Raw genomic sequence first — 25,695 nt, 5'->3', positions numbered from 1 at the left:
CCTAGGCTATGGTATTTGCTTGAATGAGTCTCCATCCTCAAATTGTGCATTCTATCAGTTTCCTATAAACTCGAGGACCTTGTTGGACAGCCTCATAGTATGTCCGTCCTGCAGGCTCAATAATGAAGTAAACTTGCGATATTCGGACCAGGGTTAGGGTTGCACCCTGTAACCACACATAGTTTTTCCAACAGAATTCCGACGTCAGGATTACATAAAGGTTCACCGCTGAAAATCGGTCATCGTTCATCGACTGGTTTGGAGTCTGGGGTCGACCTGGGATTTGGAAGTTGCTCCCCAAGTAGTACTAGCGATGCATAAGTGAATTGCACTTACTATGATATATGCACTATGCACCGTGATCGTATGGGGTCATTTCCGACTTGACAGATTCGGGTCACAAATTCCAGCTAAAGCTAGCACGTCCTTGGTACCTCGTGGCGCATGGGGCGAGAGTTTGATTGTTTTCCATCATAGAACCCTTATGTAAATGATGTCATCTATGTTTATTTTTGGCCACCTAAGTCGCTACCAATGCTCGAGCCTGACTGTTGAAAAGTATAGTCAGGTGGGAATTATATAGTCGTAGTGACAGCATATAAAAATAATAATCTGATGTAACAGCTATACAAGATAAGAGAATCAGATGGTAATCAATCGTACATCATCGACGTGCGGGGCCTGCGGGCCGCCCAGCGGGAAACGATTACAGCAATCTGATAACAACACGAATTCCGAGCACATGGATAATGATATGCTTCTAGTGCTGTTGATACGCATACAGTAATGACTTCGAAAGACTAACTTGCAAGGCTACTGATACGGCATACGGTCGTACTACAACTGGAAGAAAAAACATCCTGACGGCCGTATACGATAGCATACTATACGGAACCTTGATTGCAGTACTAGTACACCTGCCAGCGGTGAACTTGATTTAGCTATCAACGTTCCAACGCTAATGGCAACTCCCCAGTATTAGAATTTGGGGTATCAGATATGTTCAAAGTCAAATAATGTCTCCGCTAGCTTCGACAGTGCCAGAATGAATTATGCAGAAGCTGTATAAAGTCATGGTTTCCATCGCAATATCCTGGGCAAACTTGGTATTAAAAAAGACTATTTCATGTGACATTGCATGAATCACGGATATGAATCGCACTAGTGCTATGCTCCTTCTGTTAACGCCGACGAACAGCTGACCGGTTAATAAAGAGATCATGTCCAACTTTGACGCTTCGATGAGTGCGGACTTGACCACACGTCCTGCCAAAAGATTGACTTCCATTTGAATGTTGACACATATGTCCGCCGGAGGTGATATATCTCTATGTTATTACAGATATGGTATCAATGCCAAAAGATGGGACGTGCACATGCACATACAATGTGCATGTCGAAAAACGAAGGGGCTACACTAAATTGCAATCTCCAAGAATAAAACTGTCCTAGCATAATCATCACCATCTACTTTCTCCATCTTCCTCTCTTTTCTTGATAGTCAATGGCTGCGTACCACACTCCACCAGCGATCGTAAGAAGTATCCCAAGCGCGTTGGTCGGCGTTATTGTAAGCTTGAATAGAACAACCGCACAAAATATGGAGAGTACTTGTTTGACATTGGCTATAGGCTAGTCAGTAGATGCGCTATAGTGTGTGCAACAATGGTCACTCACCAGCAACAGTCATACTCAGAGGGCCTGCCGCCCTATTCGCCGTAAAACTCACAATATTCAGACCAAACGCAATGAAGCCATTAAGTCCAAGGAGCGCCGCATTTCCAGGCGTCATCTCGTACAAACTCCATGTATGCACGCGGGATAATTCTCCCGTAAGGTATGCGAGAAAAACGCACTGGATGAACGCAAGCGGCGCCATCCGCGTCAACAAATCTAGCGGATGCAACTGTAACCGCGGGGGAATGACAAAATTTACCCGTGGCTGCGGCGAAGTCGGTGATGGGGTCGACTGTAGGATAGAAGTGTAGATGGTTTTCATGGCAGCAAGTACTGTTCCCAGTAGGGTCAACATGAGTCCGCTTGTCGTGTACGAATAGTCTCCATATGTCCTATATGAAAATTAGAAGGAGACGTTCTGAGGCGAGAAATCACTCACGCAAAACAAACGCCAGCCATGACAGGGACTAGTGATATCATCTTGTGATTACTACTCCGGGTTCCAAAAAAGAAGATGGAGAGAAGAATTATGAAAATCGGCGTGGTTGCACGCACTACTTGATGAAACTACGGCACTCATCATCAGCTCCTATCTTACGCAAAGTATGCCGTCACTCACTGGAACGGTGACCAAATGCAGGGATACGTTGCTGACGGCGATGTTAATAGTGTACAGTACACTAAATGCCACAAGCGCCAAGTTTTCTGCGGTGGTGAGCTCAGCAGGCACGAATGTACCATTTTTCAGCAATATGAGCCCTCCGATAGTCCCGCAGAAAGCGTGCAGCGCAGTGAGGGTGTATGGAAAAGGAAAGTGGATGAGGACACCTTTGTTGTACAAGGTAAGTCCAAGATTGAAGCAAAAGTAAAGAATGAGCCAAAAGGCGAGCGAGCGACGTGTAGATTGGGAAGACGATGGGTTTGTTCCAAGTAGTGGGGTATATTTTTCCGTTGTGAATTCCTCATGGTCCGAAGGGTTACCGAGGACGGGTATACGAGTATGAGAAGAGACGGCAGGTGGGGGCAGCAGGCTTTGCATGTCGAGGAGTGACGATGGTGACAGAAGTCGATTGCTGCTGCGCAAAAAACGTTGGCGGGATATAAGAGAGCTGTGACGGTTGTGTGATTTATCGTCCCTTATACCTGCCAACGAGAATTGCAGGGTGTGCCTGTAGGTGCCCCACACGTCTTCTTTGCTTCCCGAAAGAGATTGCAGAGATGACGTTCGAATAGAAGGAGATTGAGGTATGAAACCGGCGCCCTTATGTTGGTACATACTACCGGACCCTTTTTTCGGAAGATGAGGATTCAAACCCGGGGTTGACAGTGAATCTGGGATCCGTCGAGATGGGATGGCATGTGACTCATGACGTCGATGTAAACGCTCTATAGACAAAGTTGTTGACCTGACAGCGATGGCAGAGTCGCCACGGGCATGCCCCTGCACAATCGTCCGAGAAGCGCGTGTCAGTGGACGGTGTGAACCAGCTTTGTCCAAGCTAGAGGTCGTCGTAAATGGATATTGACTCGATATGACACTCAAATCTTTATCCTCGCCGACTCTCACGCACAAGGACATGCCAGGATGTGAAAACAGATAGGACTAGTGGAAGTCTCTCTGAGAGAAGGTTTCGAGATTTGCGTAAAGCCATTGGCCATAACCCTAGGCTATTCTTGTTTAGACGCCCAACACGTAATTCATCACAACCAGCACGGGTTGCCCCGAAAACATCAAGTGTGGAATCGTAACTCACTAGCCTCACAACGAATTCTTACGATTCCAAAAGACCCTACAGGACGCAGTCGTTATACACAAGCTAAAGATTCAAAGTGCTCTCTCACTTGGAGAGTCGGCAAGGAAGGCAACTACACGCCATCAGGAAAATAATCACAGTTCCATTAGAATCTAAAGCTAACTTTAGACTAGTCCTACTATAAGGGCTTAAGGGCCAGGAGCACGTAATACTGCGGAGACCGAAGTCCGCACATATTCATGTTTAGGTTAACATCGAAGAACGAGTTTTGATTGGCCGATATTTATAAGTCAGGCATGCAAAACATATGGATTTAGCAGGGCCTGATAGCACTTTGATCGGTCATAGAGAGGAGATTCTCTCTAGAAATCGGAGTTGAGTTAAATGTCGCGGTTACAAGGAGGTCCAGCTCTGAGTCTACAGGTCCTTATCAGTTGGTGGTACGCATAAGGCATATTTGCTCGGCTCCTCGTAGCAACCTTACATGATTATTTTACATTAAAATATTGGCCAGACGACGAAGGAAAATAAACTGAGAAATAATCCAGACCTTCTCTCTTCCCACGATCACGTGTAAGTTCGAATTTCGAGAAACATTTCCTTCACAAGGACTTAGCTAAGCATCATCCCTTTCGTGCGAGCGCGGAGGCCATCAGGTATCTCGTCTTTCCCGGACTGTCGTGCTTTAACGCAGTTGCCCAGGGTTGCCTTTGACGTATCTAACTATGCCGGAACACAGTGGTTCAACCCAGGGTATCAAGCGATCTACATCAGAGGCAGACCCTGCTCAGTCAGCGCCTTCAAACTCCAAAAGACTCAGAGTCGATCAGTCACCGGAAACGAGCACGAGACGGGACACAAAGAAACGTAAGAAGAGGAGAAAGAAAGAACCAGTGGTTGTCAAAATGGATCATCGTCATCATATGCAGGACAGTTCGACGTCACAGCCTCAGCGGCCGCCAGTGTCAGCTCGCAATGAAGTCATTCGATTTACGTCTGCGCCACCGTCAGGAAGCAAGAGCAGGGTCCCATCAGACCCTCTTAGTCACGAGAACGATACCGAAAATAAAATTGAAAGGAAATTACAATCAACTACTCTGGTATGTCTAGAGAATTGTTTGTTTCAATTCATTTAGTTCCCTCATAATGTCATCGCACAGAAAGGAAACAATTCAGCTGAAACCGCTAATCTTAGTGACACGAAACAGTCCTCAAATTCGCAAAACCCCTCAGATGTTCTACCTGAAGACCGGATCTCGCAACTGACAAAGGAATTGGCAGAAAAGGGCGAGGTGCGCAGTTCATTATAGCAGTTAATATTTAATTCAATTTTGTTTTATCATATCAGCTTCTGGCTGCGCATCAAAGTGTTCTCAACAACATTTGCCAAACTCTGACGTGTCAGATATGCCTCGACGTGATGTACAAGCCTTATGCACTCGCTCCGTGCGGTCACGTGGCTTGCTATGACTGCCTTGTTCAATGGTTTAACGCTCCGCCTGCTGATAATAGACCTGCCGCACCAGCCATTGTACGGAAAAAGACGTGCCCACATTGCCGAGCAGTCGTGCGAGATCGTCCCGCAGAAATATGGACTATCAAGAATCTAGCGCACCTCATAGGGAAGAGCAGCCTTGCCAACGTGCCCCCACATTCCGAGGCGCAAGCTAACGCTGATCGGCCTGCGGATGCAGATCCTTGGGATGGCATCTTCAGGAAATCGGTCCACGGTTTCCTTCCCTGGTTACTTGCAGAAGATGCAGATGCCGAACCTCGTCGCGGAGAAGACGTCGGTATGCTTGATATGGAGGACGGAGGGATATACCGATGTCTGGACTGCATGCATGAGATTTGGGATGGCTTGTGTACGTCATGCGGTAGGCGGTATCCTGGCCACGAAGGAAGGGAGGATTGGCCAGACTATGAACTCGGTTTGGACTTTGGCCCAGGAGTGGAAGAGTTTGACCCTGATGATGATCCAGGCTGGATGGGTCTCGAAGATGGCGAGGGGGATGACGAAGATGATGGTTTAGCGATTGGTGATTGGTATCCAGGTTTGCCGGTATTCAGTTGGGGCGTTGGCTTTGATGAAGAGGATGATGACGAAGACGACGAAGAAGATGACGAGGCTTATGAGAGCGATTTCATCGATGACGAGCACGACACTGGAATTCCTCCAGGCCCGATACGACGGCTGCCGCATATACGTGAGCTTTCCGATGACAGCGATAATGAAGACAGCCGTTCGCGCGTAGATGCTGATCTCCTCTCCGATGACGACGAGGAAGACCAACCATCACTTGCCAGTAGACTGGGCCGAACAGCACCCATTGTAGTTTCCTCCGACGAAGATGAAGATGAAGACGAGCCCGACAGCGTCTTTGCTCTGCGTCCCTCGCGTTCGAGACGCGGACGCCTTGTTGAGTCTGATGATGAGGTTGATGTCCTAGGTTCATCGGACGGCAGTAGCCAGTGACTCGTAAGCATTAATAATATTTTCCCTACATAGAAGGCATCTTCGTTTGATCGTCCTGGTATGTGATTTTCTAGTGAGACGCAAACGATCGCCAGCAATTTTTTTCTCGGTGCATATTCTGACCTGTTATCTCCGCACATCTCGCTTGAAGAGCGGCAGAAGAAGGGCGAGTTTTTGCGAGCTCCGTTTTGGGAGTCGCAGCAGCACCTCAACCTACGGTAACAATTTTATGGGAATATAATTGTGTTCCATCAGGTTCCGTCTCACTGTCAACTTTTTGAAAATGTTTTAGGAAATCAATGTTTCTGATGAGAAAAGGCCGCCGCAGGCGGTTGCGAGGTAATCTAATTCTTTATTATGTTTAATCCTTACTTTATGCCATTAATATGTTGTTAGGGTCAAGCGTACGGAAGTCCCAAACCTTGTTCCCATAGGATTCGATTTCGCTGGTGAAGACCTTTCTCCTGCGCATTGAAGCGAAGATTCGCTCCAAGGATTCTGATAGATAGCGGATGCGATCGGACAGCCGGTCGTGTGTGCAAACACTAACACGAGGAGTCCCATGCCACCCTAATGACGACGGATTCCCCTTTGCACCACTTTGATAAGCCACTCACTTAGAGTATGTCTGTGGCTGATCACTGACACCCGTGAATTGGATCATTCATCGTCGAACTCGCACTAGTTTTCGTTATGCAGCCGCAACTAGACTTGCAAGCAATCACATTCACGATCATCAGATCGATCTAGTATGATTCAAGGCTCGCTCGTCACTCAGCCGGAGCGCCGTTGCACAGGCTGCTGTTGCACGCGGTCACTGCCATCATTTAGGTTTAGGATCCGGGTTTGTTCACAACTCATGTAGTGAGGGACTAGTTGCATTTCGACAGAATGGATCAGTGAGTCATGCCGGTGCATAATAAGCTCCAATTAATCAGACGGTAGACAGTGCTGAACGTACGAAAATTTGGCTTTGTTTGCATGAGGCGTTGCGGGCGGCACGCATCCCCATTGAACATTAATGCTGTGGATTTCAGTTTGATCAGTAAGTACTTCCGTGTTGCACGCCATTTATGTATCTCCTTGGAAATGCTGGCTGGCAACAGTCGACTCGTACGTTGTTGAATGTGGTTTGATTTACAAGCTTTTTGCAATCGTCGTCCAGCTTATCTTATCTTATCTAAAGCAGACCTACTCAAGTGCACACGATCTAGAAGAGTTGACTTGGTGAAACTTGTCCAAACTAAATGACATTCAGGGAAAGGATCAACTGTCCTACTACTACTGGTAAATTTACGTGGGGATTAAGTACAGTAGGACAGGTTATTACAGCTACTTCAAGCAATCAATAGACCTTCCTCTTACTACGTTATTACGATACTTTGTTGATGTTTGGAGCTCGAATGGCAAGGCGAAGCAGCAAACTCCCGAGTCTTGTCTTCCACCCAAACAGTATCCTTGAAGGCGGGACTCTGTTGTTTGTCCAGTACTAGAAGCCTGGTCTATGGTACACAAAAAGAATAACTTAAGGGGATAACTGATGAGTAGACAGGTTTGACAAGGCAGTTGACTTGGCTTCAAGAATTATGTAATATTCTTTGTCCTGTCCGGGGTTGCAACGTTGATTGCTTCTCAAAGTGATGGCGGGTCCCAAGGTTCTTCAATGTTAGTGGATGCCATGCATACTATGCGTCTAGGTTCCAGTGTTCTCGTCATCGTGCCTCCGTACAAGGCCATTTTTAGCGTGCTGGGTGAGAGCTGCCTCGCGCAAACAACGTGGATCATTGATCAACTGCGCTCACGCAAACGATGTAGATGCGTGGACTTAGTGCTGTGCAAGCTGAGTTGTCTTCCATCCTTCACCCGAGCACAAACATGCGTAAGATGTATGGTCCCTTTGTGCTTCTTTCCTCACTGCAAGTACACTCATAACTAGCCTGCAATTGCCATCTGGCCATTCACTTCTCCAATCACACTAGCTATCACCACTTCTCTTCCTTATAAGGCTGGCATCCCCACACCCCTCGACTACTATGCGCACCAGAACTACCAAGGCCAGCCCTGCTTCTCCTGTTCCTCGCCCACGCTCCCAATATTCCTCCAACGCCATGCACTGGCTCTTCCGCTCAAACTTGCCCCATCGCAGAAGCTCTGCTGCATACAGCGCTGACCTTGGACGGAGGAACTTTTTTGGTATGAGCGAAGTATTTAATGTTCTTCTGAACGTGCGTCTCCGACCACAGCGCAATCCAACTCACTCATATTTATTCGCAGCCTTCCGAGACGCTTCGCTCCCTGAGCGAGTCAAGGCGCCTTCTCGAGGAAGCCCGCAACGAAATCAACGAGACACGCGACACACACGAGCGCTCTCCGTTGCGTACAAAACACGCGTTCACCCGTCTCCCGTGCTTTCTTCCGCGAGAAACCGAGATGCGTGTGATCGAACGTATCCTGGAGGGTGAGCCTTCGTTTACGATCTTGTTTGGTGCAAGTTCGGTTGGGAAGGTCGGTTCCTCTACCTATCAGTGCGATCGCCCATTCATCGAAAGTTTGTAGACTGCGCTCTTGCGGGAAATTCTCTCGCGAAATATCTATCATGTTCTTCACTTCGATCTACGCATACCTGGCTTTGCGGATATGACGAGCCTTTACATGAGTATGTCGCAGCAAATGGAGCGTTACTTCGACGAAATATCGAAGACGACGCCTGGATACGAGGAATTCCAGAAGGAGGGACTGGAATTCAAGGTTCGGTAACCAACTGTGTTGAAGAATGGTGTTCCTGATATGATCACAGCACGACAGGTTGAACGTCGAACGAAGGCTTAACGAATCTCCTGTTGGAAGCTCTGGTTCGCAAGTCAGGACGAGCGATATTGCGAGACTCATGGAACTTTTCCAGGCGCGTATCTCCACCTACCAATGCGTATTTCATTGACTTTTCTTGACTCAGAGTTCGCTTCTGAAGTACAGCGAGTTTGAGCCATCAGAACAGCCACCAGAACATGGAAAGCGTAAGAAGGACTCCGATATGTCCTCAGATCGGACAAAACTCAACAGCTCATCACCTTCACCCTCGCATAAATCCCGGTGGTTCAAACGCAAAGGCAAGAAGCCACGCGACGGGCAGCAAAACCAGGAAGTGTCCTCGTCGATGGCCAACTCCAACGCTCGCGAAAAGTCGCACGAGAAGGCTATCAAGCGGATTCCGGTAGTGTTCTTCGACGAAGCACATAAACTGTGGGTACACCTACCTGAAGGTATATATCAGGCGCTGATGTGTCACCGTCGCAGCCCTGCGCTGATTCAGTCATCTGACGCGATGAAATGCCTCCTAGACTCAATGCTGGTGCTCACGAAGCAAGACAGATTATGTCATGTAATCCACGCTACCAGCGACCCTTTTTATCAAGCATGGCTACGACAGTTAAACGTAATGCAACACTGTAAAGTACGTCTTGACACCTTACGTGGTTTTCAGGAGTTGATTATTATGGATGTAGATTATCACCATCGGAGATTGCTCGAAGACAGATACGCGCGCCTTCTTTATCGAGAAGATTCTGCCTCGCGTTCCAGAGAACTTGCGTGCAGGCTTGTCGTTCGACTCAACATATGATGCATTTGGTGGCAAATTAGCGCACTGGCATGATTATGTCAATGATTATGGTATGTTATCATCATTGTCTTATCTCTTCAAGTGGAATACTGACAGATATTTCATAGTCAATGCAGGTGGAAACTTTGAAAGTATGCATACATCGCTATAACACTCGCAGCCATTAACATCGTAACACAGTCAAGCAAAGCTCCCACTTCCTCCAGGCACACGCGGTCCTCAACCTTCACATCATCCATTCCTCACAAGCCACCACAATGACCAGCAGTGGCCAAGACCCCACAACACCCAGCACACCTGCCGCCCGCCCGCGCTCCTCGGGGCCTGACGCCCTGCATGCCAACCTCGGGCCTGCTGGTTTCAAATCATACCCTCCTGTTCGAAACTCTCTCCGCGATCCCGGCAGCGTCAGCGAGGAATATTCTGCTGACTTCAGCGCGATGCAACTGCTCAAGGTTATGAGCAAATTGAGTCAGGTGGGGACGAACCACTTGCCATATTTTTTGCTTTGTCGAGAGCTTGGTGTGCGCGCGGTGGATGGGATGATTAAGGGGCGCGTGCTGAATCTGCATTGGACAGACCCAGTGACGCACGAAGGAGAACCGCCAGCCCGCTCGGAACCAATGATTCCTATCACCGTTATCCCACCGGTGGGTATCATACCCAGCCCAATCAATGTCGGGAGCGGCAGCACACTTGGTGCGTCCTCAGAAGACGGCGATATGATTGTGGTGAATCCCATCAATATGTCTACGCGGGAGCTCGGGCAGATTGACGAGGAAGATGAGCAGGACGAAGTGATTGGCCCCAAACTGGTGCCCCTGACGCCGATCATGCGCTATGCGATGCGAGAGGTTGTGCTAGAGTATGAAGATGTACGGACATTGTCTGATTACGCTTCTTTTACCGATGTCGAGGAGTACTAAGTGGCTAACTGGCTTCCATGTGATGTACTCTTATCACAAGTATCCATTAAGTTATTCATCCATCATCTCCCTCATTTTACATGGCATTGCCTTTATTTTCTGATTGTTGTACTGTACAGCATGTTGTTTGCTTCGCGTGTTTTGCATTAGTCTGTACAGTCCCACATGTAATGATCATCTCGCTGGTGAGATCTCGAGAAGCTAAAGCTTCTTGAGAGTTGTATCATACGACAAACCCATTCGTTCTGCCAGACGATCCATCGTATATTCACATTGTACCACCCATATTGATAATTGCAATCACAGGGTTAGATTGTGATCACCCACAGCTGATCAGGGGCCAGATCCACGATTAAATGGAATCAAATTCCGCAAACCTCACATCCGCATTTGCCTCAAGCCAAGCAAGCCATTTCTTCAAATACGGGCTGCCATGCTTCACAGTCGACGAATCACCCACGATACACTGCAAGTCCTGATTAGTCAACACCATGAGGACAAACAATTTCCATTTTACCAAGTGCCTCTTGGCTCGAGTCATGGCGACTGTCGGATGACTTAATGATGATGTCCCCGCGGAAATGATTTTACACACCATTCATACGTCTCTTCTCTTTCAGAAACCCAACTTCGCGCTGGAAACGTTCAGTGGAAAGCGCGGTAGAGAGGACAAATCGCACCTTGTCATTACTGCGCACCAAGCTGATAATGACAGCGTCTTTCTCTCGCCCCTGCATCCCATCGACTGTCCCAATCTCAAGCTCAAGACCATACACTGGCCTAAGCAAGGAAGTGAGAAGAGTAACTTGGGCTTGGTACCTAATTCACAATGATAAGTTAGGCTTGCATATCTCAGATCGGAAGAACTCGGTCCCATACGGAGTGATCAGGGCAATTTGTGATGGCAGCAATCCAGCTCCCACCAGCCTTTCGACCCATTTTGACACTACGGCTGCTTCGTTCTCGTTGCAGCGGCTGCCTTCGTCGTTATCTCCGTCCACTCGCTCGAAGTATTCGCAACCCGCAGTGTCATAAAACACGACTGGCGTTCCTAGTATTTCTTTGACGGTGTCCTCGTCTTTAGAGGCAGTGAAGGCGCTGACAGTGGGTAGGTCCTTGAGGAGATGAGATCTGACAGATTGATGGGACACGAGCTTTGACGCGTAAAGCGTTTTGGAAGGAAACTGGCAAATCTGCGAGTGCATGCTAGAGATGTCCATTGTGGGCTGCTTAAGTACAAATTGAATATGACTTGTATCTTACCGGTATTGAACATTGAGCAAGCGTTTTATATCTGGACCATACATCCTCTCGAGTCGGTCAAAGAGTGTTGTTTCTAATGTGCGAGGTGGTCGCAAGCCAGTTCGTTTCTTTGCCTCCTTTCGAGTTTTTGTTTCAGGCTTTAGATTCGGCTGGGATCCTCCTTCGGACACTTCGACTGTTGTGTCTTGTGCCATGATTTCATCTCCTTTCACCGATTCCGCTTCGGAATCCGTATCACTGGGACTCGTGCCCTCGTCTTCTTTAGGTAGCTCAGGCTTTGGTGCCATCGACTCTTGCGACTTCTTCTCATCATTCACAGTACTTGCGCCCTTTTTTGGTGTCGCAGTCCCCGATGTGTCCTTCTTATGTTTGTCGATAGAAAGAATCGTAGGTGGCAATTGCATCGGGTCGCCCGCCAGTATGAGCTTTTTCGCCTTGAATATTGGAATCCAGCACACCTGCAGGTGTATTAATAATGGCTGTCATCTGGAACAGAATCAGCTTACCGCTTCGAGCGCTTGTGTTGCCTCGTCAATAATGACTACATCAAACTTATGGTCACGGAGCTGCCTGCTACCAGCGGAATGACATGTAGCAAGGACGACCTGCACTTAATCAATGATCATCCCGGCGACTCATGATAGTATTACAAGCCATACCTGAGACTCTCCAAGGACAGTCTTGATAACTCCGCCTTCGCGCTGTCTGTATCTGGGCTAGTGGTGAGTACGCACGCCGAGTCTGAGCAAGGTGTCTGTGCCTACTCCTTCCTCAGAGCCTTTACCTCCTCCCACATCTTCTTGCGTTCCGAACCTCTCGGTTTCTTGGAGCCTTTCCCCTTCCCAGCAAGCACATCGAGCGTTGATTCAATCTCAGTTTTGACGTCCCTTGCAAGTGCGGCCTAACTCAAAGTCTCAGCACCAGCCACCTTATCAGATGCTAGGGTAGAATCACTTGATCGCTCTTGTTGGCCTTCACTTCTAGCGTTGCTTCTAAGACGCCCTGATTAGCCATTACGCGCGCGGGATGGCCTATGCGAGTAGCTGTCAAGATCATTCTCTTGTCCCTCTCAGGAGGTGGTATGGCAAGAAGACGCTCTAGGATATTATCGACAGATAGGTTGGAAGCGCCACACACAAGGATGCGCTTCTGTTTCTCATTGATGATATTCTCCGAAGGAGAGGTGAGTTGTCGTATAATTTCAATCAAGGTATGTGTTTTCCCTGTTCCTATTATTATCATCAGATGGTTATATTCAGTAGGAGGACAGGTAGCTTCACCAGGTGGACCATGGATACAAGCGACTTCCTGGGATTCAAGGGAGAATTTGACAGCTTGTTGCTGGCTCGGATTGAGAGATTCGTCGAAGAACTTAAGCTCCGCAATAGGAATCTTTTCAGAAGGTGGTGACATTCCGAGTAAAACTCGGATGAGAGGTGTCAGCTCATAGTCACCTTTGTCACTAGACTGTTTGAGCTGCTGTTAGCAATCAGGAGAGCAGAGTTGTATGGTTTAGTTGCCTGTCTTGATGAAGGAACGCAGGTTTTTTCTAATTGGCTGAGCGCTTTATCCATTCTTGAATATGGTACAGTTTAATATTAATATACTCGCATAGGAAAAAGAACAGAGCGATTACCTGTCATAAGTGACGCTATTAGCCAATTTGAGTACTCGACAGCGTTCAGGAAGGTCAAGATCGTCTGATCTGGAATCTGAAGAGTCCACTGCAATGACGATGCGTGTATCTGACACCTATTTTGGAGTGCGCGAGTCAGTGACCGCCTAAATGAATTGCACAAGGTCATACTTTGTATACCACACCTTCTGCAGTATGGGGGCTTTCAGCGCCAGCAGCTGGGGCCTTCTTACTTTTTGCAGATTTTTTGGCGGTAGTATTCGAGGATACATTCTCTTCGATACGAGCGAGGTCTCCCGGTCTTTCTGAGACCTGAACTACAAAAATTTTCACGTATGTGATCAATGACATACCTGAAGTTATGAGGAGGAAATAACTGTGAAGTGTGAAACGCTGTAGGACGCTCTAGTTCGACTAATCTGCGCTTTTCCGTAAGACAGCAATCAGGAAACGGAAAGGCCGAAGAAAATGAATGACACCACACGTTTTCCCGCCTAGGCCTATGTTGATTCCAACCACACTCAGACTCCCAAGTGCAAGCCCTTTTTGTTCCAGAAGTTTGGGGCCGCAGTTTGTGAGCAGCAGAGCAGTTCGCTCGATTTCTGCGTTGCGTTCCTTTGAGAGCAGTTCACGATGGCGACCGATAAAGGCTTTGAGGTCCGCTTCTGATGCCATATCACCAAGGCCTGGTGTCGATTTGGACGTGCTCGAAGAAAATGCTATTGCCGAAAAGGAATATGTATTGATGATGGCGAGCACTGCGACTAGATACTTAGCAGTCTGGATTCTTTTTTTGGAAATTCGGCTTTGGCAACGTCCTACCAAGTGGTCAAGACTCAAGACACTATCTTCATAACACCCAAATTCAAGCAACCGAAAATTATCTGGACCAGATGAAGGCATAGAACGTTTTCAATCAGTTAACAGGCCAACCACAAAGACGAACATTTTCAATGCCTCAACGCTCTAGCACACTGTACTACATCTCAATTATTGAACGTTGAGCTAAAGCGCCATCCTTCAGAAGCCGTCCACTTGGTTTAGAAAGAACGACCATGTTCCTCTATCCAAGATCTGACTATTCGGAACTCAGAGCCTCCCAACCTCTACCAACACATTGTGCTAGCTTCATTACTAGGGGTGGACAATACCTGGTCGTCTCTCGGGATGACGTATAAAGATCGTATCTCAGGTTCGGTGAGTAACAGTACTGAGGAGCACCATCTTTCAGGTGAGTACATGAAACTTTAGATGCGATTTACAAGCAGATTCGAATGCATTCACAACTCTCCTTCTGTTGTCCTAGCTATCCTCGACGTCGCAGTTGTAAGGACTGTATGAGCTCAGGGTGGGATACATCAAGTTGGCGCCGAGAAACCCGGTGTCATGAGTTCCTCGCCGCTCTTGAGGAGGAAAAGCGAGCATGCCACAAATTATCATGGCGCCATAGTGTAAGTAATTCGTTTATCCCTACAATCTGTCATTTTAAGCGACGCGGTCGCCGTGCTCCACGTACCTGACCACCCTATTGGAGTTATCAAATGCACAAGTAACGAGGCTTCGACTGGCTTCGAGGAGAAACTCGGTGGCCTAGAGCGTGAATGTGATCGCGGGCAGTCAATCGAAATCAGAAGGTAGCGCGCTGCGCCAATATAGCAGGACTTTCCTCATCGTCAAGATCGAACACGCCGAGGACCACATGGAGAGCAGTAGTAAGTATCTCAATAACCTTTATCCGATTTCCTCACAGATGCAGAGAGGATGTCACCAGTAAAATTTGTATGACTAGTACGCGGCTTGTGGGAACCTCAATTATGATTATATGGTCCGGATGCGTAGCTCGTCAGAGTATTCGGGTGTGTTCCTATATATAGACCGGAACGATGGCAATATTGATAGATCAACAGTCGCCAAAATGGGACTTGTGACGAATCATCTGTATACGGCGCATATACGAATCTGAAGAATCTACGTATCCTATTCATTTTCAAATGGGAACAAGCTTGTTATCTTGCTCCACGGTTACGCCTGGATTATAAGAATGGAACTTGACCGAACCAAAACATCACGATATCAAATCCATCCCCCCTCCACATAATGCGAGATCTACCCATCGAACTTGTTAGCGCTGTCGTTCAGGACGTTTCCGCGACAGTCGATCTTCTTCATTTACGCAGCTTAAACCGGTCATATAGAGAGCTCGTCACTCCCCACGCATTCAGCAAGCTTCACATCAAAAATAGTATACAGAGTGCACAAAATTGCCGCCAGATCATTGCTGCCGCAAGCCTTGCTATTCATGTTCGAGAAGTTGTCTACGATTCTCGTGACAATGAGTGCTTCCGGCTTCCACCCGACAATGTAGGCAAGTCAGTTTCCAATTGCCCACGCTCCAGAGTCTAATCAGGGCCGTATGCATAGATTCCGCGGATGCTGGCAGTGAGCTTGAAGAAGTACTGACTGATGCATTTTGCGGAATAACCGCACTTCCGAAAATTGAAAGCGTCGTGCTCAACTTTTGGCCGTCATTTCTCTGCCAGGAGTCGGGGAGAGAGGTCTGCGAGAACCCATTTTGGTTCATAAATCGGCAGCTCACCCTCCTTCACGCCATTTATCACGGTATGAAGACATCTCGTCTAACTGCCTTGTCCTTCAACAACGTGATTTTGCCTCCCACTGGCTACGACTTCGTGTCGTCCCTTGTAGATTCGCCCCTGTCGCATATTTCTGTGTCAGTTGTGTCCAATGCCGAACTCAGTGCTTGGTCAGCTTCAAATAACATCAACGGTTCACTTGGAGCACTCTTGCCTCCCTCCAATCCCACTCTGAAATCAATTGTGCTACGTAGCCCCCAAGGCGCCTACCACAGCCTGGCTACTCGGCTTTCTTCATTCTACTATCCATCCCTCGAATCACTCATGCTCGAAAATATAATCTTCGATCATGCGCCCTCATTTGATGGTGTTGAGGAGTTTGTCATCCGTCACAAGGATACCCTGCAGCGACTTGAGCTGCAATCATGCGCATGCTACGTGCCGGACCCAGCAACTGATATCAGGCAGTGGTCGACCATCTGGCAGCGATGGGCTGCCGAACTCACCAGTTTGACAGAGCTCGTCGTTAACAACGGCGATCACAGATATGTCCTCTTCGACACTGATCGGGGTTATATTCCACATAGAGAAACCAGCACCTTGGCGTACGAGGATGATTCATCAAGTTTGCAGGTGTTCAAAGACAGCATAGCGGCTGGTCGAGTTGCAGTGGCGTAATCTATTTCGATGTCTGTACCATCAAGCTAGTCGATCCTTGAAATTTTGATGCATGGAGTTTCGTGATGACGGCCTTTAATATTTCAGTGACTGAACTTCATAACATGACGAGTCGGCAACCGATCAGATTAATATGATATTTTGACCAAGTCCTGCGCCATATTTACAGCTGTTATCTAGCCGAACCGACCCTTGGGAAGTTGACACCTGGTTTCGATCGAAGCCTTGAAATTCAATGATCCTGTTTGCAATCACGGGAAATTAGCGAGACAAATTAGCTGGGCAAATTTACCCACGCCAAATTCCCTAGCGGAACATAATGATCCCCAACGTTCAATAATACATGCCCAATGAGCAACCTGTTCCAGCGGAAATCGATCGAAGATATCGATACCCAGACGTCGCACCGCTTGTTAAGCATGTTTGAAAGGTCGTCAACCTGTACTCACACAATACATCCATGTTCAACTGCTGTGATATCATCCTTAGCCTTATAACCTGTTGTTGTGCGTGATGTGCACATCAACCCCAGTAGTTTCTCATTGTTGAACATTGCTGTGGGTGCCTGGGCGCGTGCTTGCATGCTTGTATTGTTGTTGTAAGAAGAAGCAGAACAATAATCTCGAAACGGAGGTTATGCAAAATCAGCCTCACAGAACCGAGGCCATGATGCGAGCCCGGAGGTCGCAGTGGATCAGTGAAGAGGGGTCAGTATAGCATGGGCAATATGGTGCATAGACGCGCAATGGACATATTGTTTTCGTCGTTCACTGTCTATAAGACCATAGGTTGGAGAGAGCAGTCGCAGTATGATTGACGAAACAGTAAGTAGAGCTACTGAATGGATAAATATGTATCAGCGGACGGACATAAGCTAGAAAGGACTTTGACGACATACTTTACAGATGCAATCCTCACAATCATTCGTACACCCTCTGCAACTTTAACTGCTGGCGTTCTTAGCAAGATATCTTGCGTTCACAGCGACGAAATGGTATGCGACTACGGTGATCATAGCAAGGGCACCAAGATAGTTCGCTAGGTTGTACAGCGTCTGGTGGCTTATCATTTTGGAAGCAAAGGAGTGGGCGTGACCTAGTCAATCATGGTTCAGATATTGAGGTCGACGGTTATTACATATGACACGTACTTTTGGCTTGGTAGTCGTTGTTGGTCAAAACACTTCAAAATAAAGCAGTTAACCATGTCACATATGTGTGATGTGACAAAATCTGGCGTTAGTTGTTCTTGTTTGTTCCGGAAGACATCGGGTACTAAACATCCAACGCCGCACCTGCGACTCAGCCAACGTCGGTGTACTACTTCGCCCATCATGCGTCCCACTGCTACACGTCTAGATGGAATGCCCGGAGGTATGTTTTTTCATTTTTGCTATGGAACAGTTATACTAATTTCGAGCTTACAGCTAAATCATTTGTGGGTTATCTTGCAGCCCAAACATCATGCTGCTGTTCTTACCTCTTCTTCCACAGAGCCCTTGGTGGGGTGACACCAGCATACATAAACAGAGAGGAGTGGTTGTCTACAGTGCGTCATCTATCCCACTGTCCTCTTGAAGCAAGCAACTAACTTCGGGTCGTGCTTTGTATCTGTCGCGTCAATTGTCGTCGTGTTCTCACCATAATGCGGCTTCTTTTTCTCTCCGTATTTCGACACTGGTAGCTGTCTCACCATTCAGACAGCGCGGCTCAAAAGCTGTAATTAGAGGCTGGCTATTCAACGGCTACAGGCGTCTTGCTGCCCAAGTTCCCTACTGGATAGTCCCCTTTGCTATCGGTGCGTGTCACCTGTTGCATCCATTCATAAACCACCTCATCGGGTTACAGGATATGGAACATACACGTGGGGCAACAGTCGTTACGCTTGGCAAAACAGCAAGGCTGGACATATTGCACTTGGTGACCACCACCACTGAGGTATCATGTTAGATTCACCAGTTCCGAAATAGACTTGTTTTCTTTCCAAGGCAGACGTCTTCGTGATAAGTAATTGGGCGCGTGTCTTAACCAGACTGTTCGTTTCCCCCCTGAGCTGGCTGAACTCTAACTCCTACGCGCAACTTGATGATAGCATACCGGTAAACGATGGCTTAATATTCGATGCATGATTATCCCAAAGCCAACCTCGTCGCCCTAAGGAGCAATGTGGCCTAAATGGAAAGCAACCTTTACATCGCTCTTATGCAAGAGGCAAAAGGCCAGGAATTTCCTGGCGTCGTGCAAGAGATAATTTTTAGCTGCAAAATTCGAGTTTCTGAGCTTCTACAGAGGTATTGACAGCACATTGGACCACCGTGACAAAATCGACATTTCGTACCTCTCGTATCCGGCACTGGCTTGGCCGCGACAAAAACCGCGCGTTTTAGGCAAGAATCCTCACTCCACCTTACTCTGGGATACACGTTTTTTTGGCAGGAAGCAGTAGAGCCAGACTCCTTCCATGATGTCAAAGCCTTGTTCAGCAGCCCAAACTTTCTGCTTGCCCGGCCGAGACGTTACAGTATGTGCCATTGTACCTCGCAAAAGACATGCTCACAATGCATATCATATCAATGCATAGATCTTATAATGCATCGACTTTTTGATGATCCCACGTAATGGTATACATAACGCATGCATGGCCTATGTACATTATGGGGTAACAAATTGATAGGAAGGGTCATAATGCATAAAGTACTGCATAAATGTATTATTCTGCTTTGGCTGCATTGTTTCTTTGGAATAGGTGGTGGTGAGCAAACAGTGTATCCGAAGCACAGACCCCGTGATAAGCGCTAAGCCCGCAGCATCTGCAAAACACTCACTCCTCGGACTTGAGCTTGGATTCTGCAGAGGCATGGGAGACTTTCATGATGATGACAGAGGCATTACAGATCATATGAGGCCTCACGAGTGATGAAGTCATCCGAGTCGATGATGCTGACAACGATGACGATTCCTACTAGCGCTGTGATCATGATTACGACTGATTGCGCATTGAGAGGGCTTATAAATACGAGACGCCCAGTTCGATATTATCATACTCTCCTCTCTTCTCATAACTTCATCAGCCTGAAAGATGTCCTTAGTCCGCCCCTTGTTCGTGGTCGCTGGTATCGGCAATGGCACCGGTAAGTCCTTCTCAGTGGGTACAAATACGCGTGCCTGACGTCTTGCACAGGCACCGGAGCTGCAACCGCGTACATAGTACTACCTCCTTCCTCGCCAACTTGTACTGATAGTATGACAGCCGTCTCTTCGCCAAATCTGGCTACAGAGTCGCCCTTATCTCTCGAGGACCAGAGTACCTCGATAAACTCGCTGCAGAGATCAACCAAGCAGGCGGAGAGGTGCTGACTTCTATCCATATGCGCTCCTATTCAGTCACGTTGAACAGATCCTTTGGAACAGGCTGCAGCATTCCCTCTTCAAAACTACACCACAGCATCCATCAAGTCAGCGTTCGCTTCCCTCAAGTCTCGCTGGCCATCATCCCCTCTCCGTGTCGCGGTCTTCAACGCGGGCTACGGTGTTTGGAAGCCATTCCTTGATATCACGGAAGACGAAGTTCGTGAGTCGATCGACACTAACATTTTAGCGGCTTTTGCCTTTGCACGCGAGGCTCTTCTTGAGTTCACAAAGCTCGAGCTTGAGACCGCGAATGAGGGCGGAGTTGCTGGCAATGCTCGTAAAAGGGGCACCCTTATTTTCACTGGCGCAACGGCTTCTATCCGAGGCAACGTCCTGACCTCTGCATTTTCTGCGAGCAAGTTCGGGATAAGGGCCTTGTCGCAGAGCTTAGCCAAGGAGTTCGCCAAGAAGAATATACATGTGGGTGTCTTCTGCATCATCTTGGGATTGTTTGTGGACTGATATCTTGACTTTTAGGTCGCTCATGTGAGTCCCTACCTTCTGGTGCTAAGAGTATTTATGAACGTTCAAACGCGCTGCTCAGAGTATTATCGACGGCAGTAAGCACAGTGTCAGCATCCTCAAAGTATTATCTAATGAGGAACAGCCATCATCACTGAGCGCACCAAATCTCAGCGCAACAACCCTTCTTGGGAGGCTGATCAGGACGTTCGACTTGATCCTGATTCTATTGCCAAGGTTTGAGTATTCTTGCGGCAATACGCACCTAAACTCATCACACCCCTCAGTCGTACTTGCACCTCGTCGAACAAGATAGTTCAGCCTGGACTTGGGAAATTGACCGTAAGCGTAGCTCCAATTTGCCATTACCCCGTCTTCACTCTCTTCCAAACAGTGCGTCCTGCTCATGAAAAGTGGTGAGCAACTCGACCAGCAAGTTTTAGTCTGGAGTCAAAGCGCAATCAGAAATCATTGGATTTGTAAGTCTTGCTATGTAGTTATGTTGTTGGTGCCTATATGCGCCTTGTGTTCATTTGTCACATCCTGTTGTTCTTTCGCTCCTCAAAAGCATCTTTCACCTGCAGTCAAATATGTTGTAGCAATCAGAAAGTTAGACAGAGACATCATCTTACCTGCTGAAAAAATCTACCGTCTGTGATCACGCGCATGCCAACATGTGCGAGGGCCTTTGAGACACTGAGACATGCATCGTGAGCAGCCTGCGAACGTGCCGAGTCGGTGAATGCTGGAGTATGGTTACCGCCTCCCGGTACCGTTGGTATCGCTGTGACGTGGTTCGGGAGTCAGTAATAATCGGAGACAGAAAAGATAACTGTACGAACAAAACCCGGGGTGTAGGCCAGGCATCACTGGTGGATAATGGCTTTCAAAATCTGCCAGACATTACGACAAAGACGTACAATATGAAATATTGCCCTAAAGTGAAATTGGTGAACCTGTTTGAGATACTATACAAGCACACTTACAAAGTCGGTCGATGCACCGCTGATCCCATATTCATAGTCAATGGCGCCATACTTCTTCCTAACCACATCAGACAGTTCGTCACCTGGGAAAATTATAGGACGAATCACGGGATTGCCATCAAGAAGACACACCGAGGACTTTATTCTGCACAAGCTCGTTCCCAGTGTGTCCTCTGTTAACTTTAACCTTCGTCCCGGTTGCAAGTGCTGCTGCTCTGTGAAAAATTTGGGATTAGGGTGACACGAATACCGGGTGGTAACTCACTCAAAACAGGGAATGACACGCTTGAGCGTCTCTTCCGCTTCAACAGTGGTCGGCGCACGGATATAATAACTGAAGCATGTCACCGCCTGCGTCAAGTCCCTGGAGTCAACCCACACTTACTACATCTTTGAGTTATCCGGGATGACTGTCGCACACGCTCTCAGATGCATATCCAGCGCTGAATGACAGACACTTACTACTCTGTGCCCAATCATGGCCCTGAATAATTCCATGCACACGATGCGTAGGCTTAATCTGCTGGCGCAGTAAAGCGATGTTTGTATATGCCAGAACAGCTGCATCCAGCGCATTCTTTCCTTCCCAGGGGCTAAGTGCAGCGTGCGCACTATGAGGAACGAGTCAAATTTCAAGCCAGATGGACATTGGGAGACCGCACGTGTGGCCTGAGTAATCTATCTCCAGGCGTATAACTGCAAGGCAGCTGCTCAAACTGATGGAATGGAGAGGCCCAGGACCAGGATGGCACCTATCATGAGCGTGAGTCGACGAGAAAATGACAGAGGTCAGCCAGGTCTGGTCACGGACATAAGACACGCGTCCATCTCTTTGTACGCTCCCCTCTCCCACAGCTTCACTTTCCCAATCCCACCTTCTTCAGCTATTGAGGGTATGTGAGGATCGTGATCTATCCATCACGATCAGGAGAAAATGACATACCAGGTGTACCAAGAAGAATCACCTTCCCGTCGATATTAAGCTGTTCCATGGCTGCTTTTGCCGCACAGGCGACGGCGACACCTGCGATGCCGATGAGATTATGTCCACATGCATGTCCAATGCCCGGGAGCGCATCCATCTCTGAGTTCACCCCTAGAACGCGTCCGCCCAGCCCGTGGGTGTAGGTCGCCACCCATGCAGTCTCCAGAAGGTGATGCCTCGTGACTTCGAAACCGTGCTTCTCTAGGAAGGAGGTATATGCATCATGAGCGTATCTGAGCGACCGATAATTAGTTTGATTGCCCGCCGATTGGTTGCAATTTGGGTTCGAGATGCGGGCATACCTTTCTTCATATCTAAGCTCCGGATGATCTGCACATCCACTAGTATATCGGTGTTTCTTATGGGTGAAATACATGATCATCTTACCATGAATATCGAGACTCAGTTCCCGTAGCGCGCCACTGAGACTATCGATAACAGTTTCTACGACCTTGAGGATATCTGGTCGATAAATGTCCCCTTCTTCCAGTGTCGGTTTGACCTTATAATCATCTTCTGGCCGCCAAAGAATATCAGCTTGACCTATTGTCATGTCAGAAACAACTTGAAAGAGTTAGAATGATAGTCAATTCCAGACCGGCAATTAGTACTGGCGGAGACTGATAATCTCAGGCCAACTGACACTGGCCATATCTTTGGACAAAATTCTTTTCCAGGATTAGAACTTCGAGATCTTGTGGTCTGGACGTTGAACTTCTAGCGCTGACTCGGAGTCGGGATTCGGGACTGACCGGTACGAACGACATCAACGAAAGCGGGCCGGTGACGATCATGGATGAGGCACATACCCGCACCCTAAGACGTCCAGTTGGAACTTCCGAACAGAGAATATACCCATATTATATAGCAAAGCACGCCGTGGAAATCTTGATGTGAAACACCACAGCTGCCAGTGTGAGGATAGTCATGCCATGGCCAACACTTTTGAGAAGACGAGACAAATACTAGTAGCTGCTACGCTGAACCACGGCGTAATAAGTGAATGAAACCTACTAGTAACTCTGTGACCGTGCTTGGACTCTACGAGTCGTTTTAAAGACAAATTGATCATGCATGTGTTCATCATCGGAGGTCAGCTAAAGAACTGAAGAAACATACTCAATATAAATATGTTTGACATACACAAATTCTTCCTTCTGATCCTACAGGCCCCCCCATCAAAGATTAGCAGCTACACTCTTAGTTTCTTATCTTCTTCAAATGTGTCCTTCACCTGCAAAACACAGTCAAAACAAAGTTACCCGAACGACGCATAACACATACTTTCTGGAAGAACGCTTCGTCAGTCAACACTCGCATGCCTACGGCCGCAAGTGCTTTCGAAACCACCAAACAGGCGTCATGGGATACTTGGGAACGTGCGGCTTCCGTGAATCCTGGGGTATGGTTCCCGCCATTTGGAATGGTCGGGATGGCTTGGAAAAAGTGATTAGTATGGTTTATTTGGAACCTGCGCTACTCACAAAAACCAGGGTGAAGACCAGGCATCACTGACGAACAAGAACTTCATTAGCAGAGGTCACCTACTCCCTCCCCAGGTCATGGAAGTCAGACACACAGTATGAGATATTCCCCTTTTTTGGTCCAAAACGTCAGCTCTGTCGCACTTTCTAAGTGTGCGAAACACTCACAAAATCAGTAGAAGCATTCTTGATACCCCATTCGTAATCTATAGCACCATAACGCTTCAGGACAACGTCAGCAAGCTCATCACCTGGGACAATAATCAGTATCAAGTCACTGTACTGCGTGATCTCATACCAAGTGCTTTGTTTTGCGTGACTTCGTTGATTGTCGGTGTAGCCGTAATTTGCACTTTGCATCCAGATGCAAGTGCAGCTGCTCTGTGACGAGAAAAGATATCACGCTGTTTGATCAATTGAACATGTTGGTAGTGGAGACTGACTCGAAACAGGCAGTAACACGCCGCCCGGTGTCTTCCATCTCTGCCGTCGTGGGAGCGCGGACTATCCACCTACACTGGAGTCTAGGGCGCTCTAAGCGAGTGGTTCCTGAGACCGACTTACTTCATTGTAGCTTGGTCTGGGATGACTGATTTTCCAAATATTATCTTCCAGGTGTTTCTATGGAGTATGTGAAAATCTCACTGTTTGGAGCCCAATTATTTCCTTCGAAGATGCCGTGCACGCGATGAGTAGGTTTAATCTGTTGACGAAGAAGAGAGACATTATTATATGCTAGGACAGCCGCATCAAGTGCATTTGTTCCCTCCCAAGGACTCAACCCAGCGTGAGCACTGTTAATGTAAAGAATTAGATCGCACTAGTTGATAAAGAGTATGAAAGACGCTCACGTATGGCCTTGATACTTTACAGTGATGAAAGAAAAAGCCAAGCAGTTAGTTAAACTAATGAAATGGCGGGGGCCAGGTGTGGGATGGGACCTCCAAGGTAGGTTAAGTCATGCTGGTCATCTGACAAGTAAAGGAACTAACATGAGGCACACGTCCATCTCATCGTATGCCCCCTTTTCATACAGTATGACCTTGCCAAGGCCACCCTCCTCGGCTGCCCCATGTTATCTTGCCGATGACGTCACGAATGCAGACACGACACACCAGGTGTACCGAGCAGAACCACCTTTCCATCGATGTTCAGCCTCTCCATGGCAGCTTTAGCTGCAACGGCTACCGCCACTCCAGATATCCCAACAAGATTGTGTCCACAAGCGTGTCCGATTCCAGGGAGCGCATCCATCTCAGAGTTGATACCCAAAACGCGCCCTCCCCGTCCATGGGTGTATGTAGCCACCCAGGCAGTCTCAAGATGATGATTTTTGATAACTGTGAAACCATGTTTTTCCATGAACGCAGTGTATGCGTCATGGGCATATCTGTGACAATGCTCTTAGCTATGACATATGGCATGATGAGATACAACATACTTTTCTTCAAACATCAGCTCTGGATGGTCTTTCGAAGATGTGTGAGCGTAGGATGCGTTGATAAAAATGGAAGCACGGTGATTACCATGGATATCGAGACTTAGCATCCTCAGCTCTCCACTCAGTCCGTCGATTGACGTCTCAATCACATTGAGTATGTCTGGCCTATTCACCTGGCCTTCCTGAAGCGGGGGTCTGATGTTTGGATCATCTTCTGGTCGCCAAACTATCATGTCAGACATGGTCAGAGTAGGGAGATAAAGAGTCGTTACAAGTGAAGCTTGAACGCTTGATGTACTATATC

At 47.7% G+C, this 25,695-nt stretch overlaps 9 protein-coding genes across 9 annotated transcripts; 5 read left to right on the top strand and 4 right to left on the bottom strand.

Annotated features, from left to right (window-relative positions):
• Positions 1-1,467: 1,467 nt before the first annotated feature.
• HD556DRAFT_1429714 (TPT-domain-containing protein) lies at positions 1,468-2,716 on the bottom strand (the record flags this gene model as incomplete). The annotated part of the gene is made up of 4 exons (XM_041304840.1): positions 1,468-1,625; positions 1,678-2,069; positions 2,117-2,244; positions 2,297-2,716. 4 exons carry the CDS (start codon positions 2,714-2,716, stop codon positions 1,468-1,470), a joined length of 1,098 nt encoding a protein of 365 aa, XP_041165268.1.
• A 1,141-nt stretch (positions 2,717-3,857) lies between these two features.
• Positions 3,858-6,087, top strand: HD556DRAFT_796286 (uncharacterized protein). Its single transcript, XM_041311657.1, has 6 exons — positions 3,858-4,087; positions 4,134-4,414; positions 4,658-4,723; positions 4,780-5,362; positions 5,414-5,910; positions 5,982-6,087. The coding sequence occupies exons 2-5, from the start codon at positions 4,157-4,159 to the stop codon at positions 5,905-5,907; spliced, it is 1,401 nt and encodes a 466-aa protein (XP_041165267.1). The 5' UTR covers positions 3,858-4,087; positions 4,134-4,156; the 3' UTR covers positions 5,908-5,910; positions 5,982-6,087.
• Positions 6,088-7,940: 1,853 nt separating this feature from the next.
• On the top strand, positions 7,941-10,452 carry HD556DRAFT_1494029 (uncharacterized protein; the record flags this gene model as incomplete). The annotated part of the gene is made up of 9 exons (XM_041308848.1): positions 7,941-8,132; positions 8,182-8,412; positions 8,464-8,655; positions 8,705-8,833; positions 8,861-9,147; positions 9,202-9,358; positions 9,411-9,576; positions 9,634-9,657; positions 9,707-10,452. The coding sequence occupies 9 exons, from the start codon at positions 7,941-7,943 to the stop codon at positions 10,450-10,452; spliced, it is 2,124 nt and encodes a 707-aa protein (XP_041165266.1).
• A 176-nt stretch (positions 10,453-10,628) lies between these two features.
• On the bottom strand, positions 10,629-14,142 carry HD556DRAFT_796045 (AAA domain-containing protein). The gene is made up of 14 exons (XM_041311656.1): positions 13,836-14,142; positions 13,705-13,770; positions 13,523-13,652; positions 13,352-13,467; positions 13,236-13,290; positions 12,996-13,182; positions 12,670-12,944; positions 12,480-12,616; positions 12,375-12,426; positions 12,222-12,320; positions 11,716-12,173; positions 11,332-11,658; positions 11,048-11,271; positions 10,629-10,998 (listed from the first exon to the last, which is right to left on the bottom strand). The coding sequence occupies exons 1-14, from the start codon at positions 14,024-14,026 to the stop codon at positions 10,805-10,807; spliced, it is 2,511 nt and encodes an 836-aa protein (XP_041165265.1). The 5' UTR covers positions 14,027-14,142; the 3' UTR covers positions 10,629-10,804.
• A 1,306-nt stretch (positions 14,143-15,448) lies between these two features.
• HD556DRAFT_1494026 (uncharacterized protein) lies at positions 15,449-16,739 on the top strand (the record flags this gene model as incomplete). Its single annotated transcript, XM_041308847.1, has 2 exons — positions 15,449-15,720; positions 15,759-16,739. 2 exons carry the CDS (start codon positions 15,449-15,451, stop codon positions 16,621-16,623), a joined length of 1,137 nt encoding a protein of 378 aa, XP_041165264.1. The 3' UTR covers positions 16,624-16,739.
• Positions 16,740-17,864: 1,125 nt separating this feature from the next.
• Positions 17,865-18,878, top strand: HD556DRAFT_794734 (cytochrome b-c1 complex subunit 8). Its single transcript, XM_041311655.1, has 5 exons — positions 17,865-17,996; positions 18,050-18,060; positions 18,117-18,171; positions 18,307-18,420; positions 18,471-18,878. The coding sequence occupies exons 1-5, from the start codon at positions 17,957-17,959 to the stop codon at positions 18,557-18,559; spliced, it is 309 nt and encodes a 102-aa protein (XP_041165263.1). The 5' UTR covers positions 17,865-17,956; the 3' UTR covers positions 18,560-18,878.
• Positions 18,879-19,701: 823 nt separating this feature from the next.
• Positions 19,702-20,915, top strand: HD556DRAFT_1438109 (uncharacterized protein; the record flags this gene model as incomplete). Its single annotated transcript, XM_041305804.1, has 9 exons — positions 19,702-19,753; positions 19,804-19,822; positions 19,873-19,972; positions 20,034-20,453; positions 20,511-20,519; positions 20,578-20,593; positions 20,641-20,732; positions 20,783-20,837; positions 20,890-20,915. 9 exons carry the CDS (start codon positions 19,702-19,704, stop codon positions 20,913-20,915), a joined length of 789 nt encoding a protein of 262 aa, XP_041165262.1.
• A 116-nt stretch (positions 20,916-21,031) lies between these two features.
• HD556DRAFT_1438108 (uncharacterized protein) lies at positions 21,032-23,019 on the bottom strand (the record flags this gene model as incomplete). The annotated part of the gene is made up of 13 exons (XM_041305803.1): positions 21,032-21,073; positions 21,128-21,279; positions 21,338-21,364; positions 21,416-21,431; positions 21,482-21,564; positions 21,614-21,696; positions 21,747-21,815; positions 21,867-21,891; positions 21,944-22,092; positions 22,144-22,233; positions 22,293-22,365; positions 22,425-22,796; positions 22,854-23,019. The coding sequence occupies 13 exons, from the start codon at positions 23,017-23,019 to the stop codon at positions 21,032-21,034; spliced, it is 1,347 nt and encodes a 448-aa protein (XP_041165261.1).
• Positions 23,020-23,658: 639 nt separating this feature from the next.
• On the bottom strand, positions 23,659-25,633 carry HD556DRAFT_1438107 (uncharacterized protein; the record flags this gene model as incomplete). Its single annotated transcript, XM_041305802.1, has 13 exons — positions 23,659-23,700; positions 23,751-23,902; positions 23,951-23,977; positions 24,046-24,061; positions 24,119-24,201; positions 24,249-24,331; positions 24,394-24,462; positions 24,515-24,539; positions 24,596-24,744; positions 24,802-24,891; positions 24,943-25,015; positions 25,066-25,340; positions 25,392-25,633. 13 exons carry the CDS (start codon positions 25,631-25,633, stop codon positions 23,659-23,661), a joined length of 1,326 nt encoding a protein of 441 aa, XP_041165260.1.
• Between the last annotated feature and the right edge of the window lie 62 nt (positions 25,634-25,695).

The sequence above is a fragment of the Suillus plorans genome, assembly GCF_016647745.1.
Source record: "Suillus plorans strain S12 chromosome Unknown HD556scaffold_6, whole genome shotgun sequence".
Taxonomy (NCBI): Eukaryota; Fungi; Basidiomycota; class Agaricomycetes; order Boletales; family Suillaceae; genus Suillus; species Suillus plorans.
The sequence above is the reverse complement of the archived record's forward strand: the minus strand, read 5'-3'. Positions and strand labels throughout refer to the sequence as shown.